Source organism: Myripristis murdjan, chromosome 3, assembly GCF_902150065.1.
Source record: "Myripristis murdjan chromosome 3, fMyrMur1.1, whole genome shotgun sequence".
Taxonomy (NCBI): Eukaryota; Metazoa; Chordata; class Actinopteri; order Holocentriformes; family Holocentridae; genus Myripristis; species Myripristis murdjan.
Genome location: NC_043982.1, coordinates 3,504,821 through 3,512,971, shown reverse-complemented (window position 1 = coordinate 3,512,971; position 8,151 = coordinate 3,504,821). Strand labels below are relative to the sequence as shown.

General features: G+C 40.6%; 1 protein-coding gene across 1 annotated transcript in view; it reads right to left on the bottom strand.

Moving 5' to 3' along the window:
• The window catches only part of ankdd1a (ankyrin repeat and death domain containing 1A), a 21,645-nt gene extending 14,263 nt beyond the window's left edge, over positions 1 to 7,382 (bottom strand). Inside the window, exons 1-3 of the mRNA XM_030081657.1 lie at positions 7,240 to 7,382; positions 3,924 to 4,027; positions 2,424 to 2,522 (exon numbers count right to left, since the gene is read on the bottom strand). Coding sequence (XP_029937517.1) covers positions 2,424 to 2,522; positions 3,924 to 4,027; positions 7,240 to 7,273 — 237 coding nt within the window. The 5' untranslated portion in view covers positions 7,274 to 7,382. The remainder of the gene's footprint in view (positions 1 to 2,423; positions 2,523 to 3,923; positions 4,028 to 7,239) is intronic.
• Between the last annotated feature and the right edge of the window lie 769 nt (positions 7,383 to 8,151).

Below are 8,151 nucleotides of genomic sequence, written 5' to 3'. Positions count from 1 at the left end.
GTGTTTCAACAAGACAACCCCCAAACACACCAATAAGCAAGCAGCATCTTGGTTCCAGACCAACAAGATTAACGTTGTGGAGTGACCAGCCCAATCCCACCTTAATCCAATAGAAAACTTGTGCGGTGACATCAAAAATGCTGTTTCTGAGGCAAAACCAAGAAATGCAGAGGAATTGTGGAATGTAGTCCAATCGTCCTGGGCTGGAATAGCTGTTCACAGGTGCCAAGCTGGCTGACTCCATGCAACACAGATGTGAAGCATTCTCAGAAACTGGTTATACGACTAAATATTAGTTCAGTGATTCACAGGAAAGCTAAATCTTCAAGCATTTTTCAGTTTATACAGTAAATGTTTGAGTTTGTAAAGAAAAATGCAGACACTGCTATTTTTTTGAACAGCCTAATATTCCTTTTTCTTCACTTTCTGTAGAGTAATAACATATTTGATAAATTTTTCTTCATGTTTTGATTTGGAATAGAATGTGCCGTGTTCCCAATGCATTTGTGTGTATGGAAATAAAAGCTATTATAAGGATTATGGACTTTACTCACTTTTTTAAACACACTGCTATTATTTTGAACACAACTGTATCTAGCTTTTGTGATACTGTGCAAAAAATGACGAGCAGTAAAGTTTGCTCATACTGTATATCACTTCTCTTCCAAACTGAGGTCAGGAGTTGTGATTTCAAGTCACCATTTTTGACATTTTTGTCTCTTTATTTTTTTTTTGATGAAAATGCCATCATAATCATTTTTGTCAACAGACAAAGGTTCATTTTTGCTTAGTTTTTGTTTTGTTTTAGTCCTGGATGAAGTGTTGCTCAACATGGATGATGATGCACCCTTACTGGATGAGTGATAACTTTTTAAAGCTAAATGAAGACAAAACAGAGATCCTGTTAGTTGGCCCCAAAACAAAAAGAGAGATGCTGTCCATTACTTGGGGAATCTGGCTCCCAGGATTAAAGCTGAGGTTACAAGTCTTGGCATTGTATTGGATCCAGATCTTAGTTTTAAGTCCCACATTAACAAGGTGACGAAGACATCATTCTTCCACCTTAGAAACATCGCTAAAGTGCGACCATTTATAAATCAAAAAGATGCTGAAAAACTGATACATGCTTTTATCTCAAGCAGACTTGACTACTGTAACATACTTTTTCTGGCCTTCCAAAGAAAACCACTGACAGACTTCAGCTCATCCAAAACTCTGCTGCTCGCTTATTAACCAGAACCAGGAAGAGGCACATTAGTCCGGTCTTAGCTGCCCTACACTGGCTCCCTGTAACATTTAGAGTTGACTTTAAGGTTCTCCTACTTGTATACAAAGCACTTCATGGGCTAGGACCAAGCTACATTGCCGACTCCCTTATTGGCTATGCACCCCAAAGAGCACTGCGATCGTCTGCTGCTGGCTTATTGGTTCCCCACAAAAGTCGAAAGAAAATTGGGGATGCCGCCTTTGTTACGTATGCCCCCGCTTTGGAACACACTACCTTTAGACATCAGGGAAGCCAGCTCACTAGCTATCTTTAAAAGAGATTAAAGACCTACCTTTTCACTCTGGCCTTTAACTAGCTCCTGTTTTATTTGTCTTTTATCGTTTTATTTGCATCTTTTGTTTTATTTCAAAGTTCTCGCTTTTAGCCTTTTCCTTTTAATTTGTGTTTTATTCTTTTTAATGTTTTATTTAATGTTTTCAAATGTTCTTTTTTATTGTGAAGCACTTTGAGCTGCAATTCGTGTATGAAAGGTGCTATACAATAAAGTTTTTATTATTATTATTATTACTGCAATGAACTTTAACGCTTTCAGTGGGAAAGAAAGTGTAAAGAGTTGAAACAGTATGTGGCTGGTAAGTGCAGTGAGTATCAAGACAGACAGTCAGTCTGCCTCAAAACAGAGCAGCTAAGGTGGGCTGGTGGTCTCGGTAGCTGACAGGAAGCACTTTTGACTTTTCCTGCTCTGCGCTGAGTGGAGCTGCTCTCACACTCATTAAGGAGGTAAATGCCCATCACAAACCACAGATATTTGGGGAGGAAATGCCACTAAACTCAGGAGTTCAAAAATTAAGGAAATTCTTATACTCTGAGTTTGTTTTTCATGCAACTCTTGGAGTTTGTAAAAAGAAGATATTAAAAAACAGAAGAGGGCCACCAACCAGCAGAAAAATTCCAAGTATATAATAAAGTGGCTTTTTCAGGAAGCAAGTATCAGTAGGTGGTGTCCTATTTCCATGAAAATGTTACAGATTCTTACTTAAAGGACTGTACTAGTGATTTGAATGTTTGGCCCATTTACTACAATTTCCCCATTTAACATCACAACGAACCATTTTGCAAATCACATGGCGATACTAAATATTTCACAACATATAATCAAAATCCCTCCATTTTCAGGTGCAGAGTGTGTACATACACTGTCCTGCTCGTCCAGGTCGTGGTCATGGTCCAGCAGGAGACGAACAGCCTGTTCGTTCCCTGTTCCGGCTGCCCAGTGCAGCGCCTTGCGGTCCATCTGGAACCAGAGGGAGAAGTGAGTGGAGGGGCTGGGGGGTTATAGATAAAATGTTGCACAATATTTTCTCCCCTGGGATGGGCTAATCTGGTGCAGAGAAACAGCTAACAAGTGCTGGACTGCTCACACTGAAAGCAACACAATCAATCACCAATATCCACTCATTTCCAATGAAAACAGAGCAGCAGGGAAACTTGGCCGATGTGCAATGTGTGCACGGCCATCAGATTGTCGCAGAATAGCTGACCATGGCTCAACTTGGAACAATCCTCCTCCATCAACAGCCAATCAGATTTTCACATCCTCCTTGTTTCCCAACTAATGCAGTTGTGTTTCATGAGGAGTATCAACGTTGGCAGGGCTGTTAAAAAAGTGGATGAAGTTGTTTACAGCCACCCGAGGAAATCCCAGTTCTCTACAAGTTTTTAAAGATTACAGGGACAGTTTTCAATTAACCAGAATCCTTTTTGCCAAGTAAGTTTGTGTTTCAACGTTGGAGCTTTGCTTCTGTGGGTCACATTAAACCAAACAACACACACAGAACCATATAAACAGTGAAAAGCAGCAGCAATTAGGGAATGTGTGTGGGGTAATATATACAAGTGTATATACAACTATTACTATGCAAACCAGCCAGGTTTAGTGTCATAAACATGGCACTGGCACATTTGAGCTCAGATGTTGGACAGTATGACCAGTGTTGTTCCACTGCACAACCACACCGCTCTACATACCAGTTTACAACTCCAAGTCTTCCAGTGAGGAGTTTCTCTTGAGCAAACAAGTCTTCTCTAGATAGTAAGCACATAGTTTTTGGGTGGAACCTGCTGCACTGGCTTGAAGCAATGATGATAAAGAAACCAGGGTGTCTACAGGTGGAGTTCTATTCATCACTTTTTTGAAAGATCTTTTTAATACAAATTTTAACTTGTTTTGTTCAAATTAGTATTGCAGGTAAGTATAAAGTCAAGTGATATATTTGCTCCAATGCAGAGGTACGTTTTAGGCTGCTATGTTTATTAGATGTATACAGTTACAGATTGTTACAGGTGGTACAGTAATAAATCTATTGGTGTTTTATTGTTGTTGTTTGTATGTCATACTTGTATGCCGATCAATACAAAGCGAGCTGGGTTAATCTACAATAGCTGTTTTCCCAACAGGGTAAGTGTAGTAAGTCAGTACAAAGACAGAATAAAGCTCAGTGGATTTGGAGCTTTGTAATAACATGTCAGTAGAAAAAGAGACTAGAGCAGGGCTGGGCAACCATGAGCCAAACACCAAGCCCACTCACTCAGACTATTCATAGCAAAGCAATGACTGACATGCCTCTGAAATCAACTGTATGGGAAATTATACAAAATTAAGTGAGGTGTGCACATTCTCCCTCCAATTGCTTACTTTATTTTTGGCCTTCACATCCACACCCTTCTTTATCAGCTCTTGCATTTTCCCCGTGTCATTCCTCTTCGCCGCATCGTGGAACTCCTTTTCTGACCAGAGCACTGAGGGATGACACAAAGCGCAAGCACAAAACGTCACACGTGTCAAAATCCATTCCTGGTACCACTGAATGACAAGACCTTCCCACTCCAGTAGATTGATATTCTATTTTTTATTCAAAACACAAACAAACAAATCCAGTCCTGACGTTATGCATGATGGACTGGTCTGCATACTTTGCAGTAACAAATTACAGCAAAGTACGGTGTTCAAACCAGATAAAAACCTGAGGAAATAGCTGAATATGAGCATCAGGCCACACTTGTGGTATTCAAAACCCCATGCATTCCAAGGTTGTTTCCTCTGGTTGGTTTGAAGAGCGTTCTCACTCTTGCAAAGTACTTTCTTTTGGAATTTCCCCTTGTGGGACAAAAAGTATGATTGATTGAATTATTGGTTGAAGTTCTCTCTGGCAGAGGACCAAGACTCATATTTTCAGGCATCTGGTTTGGATATTTGGTGCAGAGCCAGGTTTGAACTTACTGCTCCCTCAGCCAACCATTAAGAAATTGATTTCTTAGTATTCTGTTAGAAAGGAGTGTGTGCATGTTGTGAACTAGGTGTAAAGCATGAGTGCAGACCATGCCTGCTGTACTTGAGGCCAGCCCTGATCTCCAGAGCTCTTTTCTGACAGTGTTGTGCCTCTTTTAACTCAGATTGTCTTGATCTCAGCCAACACTGGATCTTGACTCACCTTTTCCCACCTGCCTCAAAATGTTGGGATTTTTCTCTTCAGCTGGCTGACCGCTGCTCATATTTCCCCAGTGCTCCATGCAGTTTTAACTCTTGCCTTTACTTAAGCAATAACAGTTAATCAATCACTCTCTTCTATTTTACATAAAAACAGAGTTGGATGTTCTGCAGGTATTGATGAATAAATTTGCAAAAATCAGTGCATGAAGAATTTGCTTGGACTGAATTAAGTTCCCAATTGGCTAAACTGAAGAAGCTGAAGGGCATTCTGGGACATGTAGGAAATCAACTCAGGCACACAAGATAGGTTTGTGGATAGTGATTAGATTACCCCTAAAAGGTAAATTACACAACAGTTAACTCTGACCAGGTGATTTGATGCATTCCTGACTGCTCATATTCAGATGTTCTATATGTATCACTCCTCTTTCACACTCTGTTCTGTAATAACCACTAATTACATTAACTGCCTGAATCTGCGTTGTCATAAACTTTGCACCGTGACAGCGCAAAGATGGTCATGTCTCTAAAAATAACATAGCAGTTAAATTATGGATGGCTGTCAGAGTACAAGGGGAGGAGAGTGTGGGTGCTTCCTCTGTTCTTTGCTCTAACCACAGGGCTGCCTCCCAGGCTGAGGGTGTGTGCCCCAGCCTGGGGTGGACGAGAGGGTTAGGAAGCACTGCTTTACAGGCAACATTCTGGGCAACAAAGTCTTTGTGTCGTATTTGTGCTGGAGGAGCTGAAAATTGATTAAATAAATCATCTGTCATTGCCTAATATGGTTAACTGACAAATGGCTGCGTTTGTAAAAGTTATACTGATTATCCTGACTGACAGCACGGCTGTGATTATGCTCTGCAGGAGGCCGCCTGATTAAAGGGCTTGCTGGAAGCTGGGACACATGTGTTCTTCCCACTAAAACCTTCAATCAAACTCTCGAAAACTCAGCTTGTTTGGGAGTTCATTGCTCCTGTACAACTTTTTTACTTTTATTTATAGAATTATTACAGTGTATTTACATTTGTTTTGGCCAGTGGAAATTCTGCAATTTTTCAAATTTTTTTCTAGAAACTTCATTCAACTTGTACAATGTTCAGCTTCCTTGATAAATTTTTTGTACTTTTTATATCATATATATATTTTATGTTTCTTCAAATTTTTCTTTTACAATGGGAATCAATGAACAGAGTGTTCAAAGCATGCCCTGTTTAAACTTTAACTACTCTCAGACTGTTCATTCAAACTTCCAATGGGTCAGGGGAAGTTGTACTTCATGACTTTTAATCAGCTTTTTGATATATTTTAAAGGTTATGAGCTATCACACTAAGTGTTAACTACTCCTCAGAAATTGTAATGGGTGTCTCAGTTTGCGGACTGCAGCGGAGTTGTTCGGGGTCCTTCCAGCTGTCTTACTCACCTTGTACCTCAGAGTCAACCTCACATCTTTTCAACTCTGTCCTTCTCTCTTCTTTCAGCTATAAAAACTCCCACTCACAACGTGCCTGCTGTATTAATTGGAAACATTTCTGCAATACAATTTTTCTTACCTGCATTCACTTCACTATGTTCTGTTGCGTCTTGTTGCATTAACTGTGATCAAAGGTAGGCTGTATAAATTCTGCGAATTTCCTGCAGGATCAATAAAGTATCTATCTATCTATCTATCTATCTATCTATCTAAATCCTGGCACTGCACTTAAAGAATTATACCAGTGATTTTGCATGTTTAGTATAATACCTACAAATATACACACTTTACAATTTATAACTCCAATATCATTTTTCTGCCTTTTCTCCAGCCATTGGTTTCCTTTCATTCCACTATGATATGAAAATGAACTTTCAGAGACTTCAGCCTTCACACCAGTATTCCATCACCCAAATAAAGACGTCCACATTGGTCTTCCTGAAAGCAGCAGCACTGTTGTGTTTCATGACGTGAATTACATGAAAAATGGAAGTTTCATGTGGTTGTTTCAACCAGTTATTAATAATTTGAAAATCGCTGGATTTTGACAGCACGCCATGAAATCTTCAGCACCCTCGCATGATTTGCAAAGTGCTTTAAACCTGTCATGTAAAATGTGGGTAAACTGGTAAACGGACCAAACATTCAACACCACTGGTATGGTGCTTTTTCTTGACGGCTCTCTGAAGCAGGAGCTGGTAAATCTGACATACAAGTGGTTCACTGTTTATCTGATGCAAGCCGAACTGATCAGTAAGACTGTCTAATGTCATGCCCTGCATGGTGTGTGCATCTGCCAACAGCCTGGGTAAGAAAAGTTTAAAATACGGTTTTTGTAAATGGAGTTTGGCGCACAATCTAAAGATAACCATAAGACCCTATTCAGTAGAATTGGATTTTATGGTTGGTGCCCAGAGTGCACACTCCCTGTCCTGTGGGCACACAGCAACGCGGACATCCTGCTGATCAAGAGTCAAGATGACAGCTGGGGTAAAACGGCGGAGCGGCTCCAGAGCAACACGGCGATGCTGTTTCCAGCTCACACTCACAGATATCATCCTCTGACACCAGGTCGTCCTCCATCTTCTCTCCGGCTCGACGGCGGCTCTGGCTCCTCTCGCTGGCGCATCAAATTTTACAGTCGCGTTTCATCCTGCCCTCGATGGGGAGCTTGAGAGCAGCTCTGGGGCGATTCACAGTGCTGTCAAATCACACGGGGTGGAAGTAAGTAAGACTTCCGGTTGTAGCCTTCAAAATAAATTGATCCTCACTGGTCAACAGCAAGTGAATATGACTATTTGCACTACTACTACTGCTAGTACTACTACTACTACTACTACTACTACTGCTACCAGGCTTGTAGCAACAAGGCAAGCAAACCAAGCAATTGCCTTGGGCCCCGAGCTGGCCGGGGGCCCCCAGATCGTGACTCGTTATGAACTAAATGCAAAGACAAACTGGAGAAATGTTAATTTGAGGGTGATTTTATAGTTACTATGCAAATGACACTTTCTTTATGTGTTCGTTGTTTTTGGGATGGTGGTGTTTTGTTTTTGTTTTTGTTTTTTTTTTTTGCAAATATGCAACATATATAAGCGGTATTTGCACTGTAAGAAATAATTAATTGTAATAAAGTGTGGGTAAACTTAAGCTGGTGGGGTGTAGGGGTCGGGGGGGGGGTAAGGGCGGGGGCTCCAAGTCGTTTTTGCTTGGGTCCCCCAAATTCCTTGAGACGGCCCTGACTACTACTACTATTATTGCTGTTGTTTTGTTGTTGATGTTGCCGCCATCATCATCATCAGTGCTACTGCTATTTAACCAGAACATACTTAGAAATCTTTCACAGGTGTCCTGGCCACACAACAGCAGTACATATAGCCATAAAGAACTACATTACATTATTTATTCATCTATTCCAGTGGTCTGCGCAAGGAAAGATTATATCATAACACAAAACATTA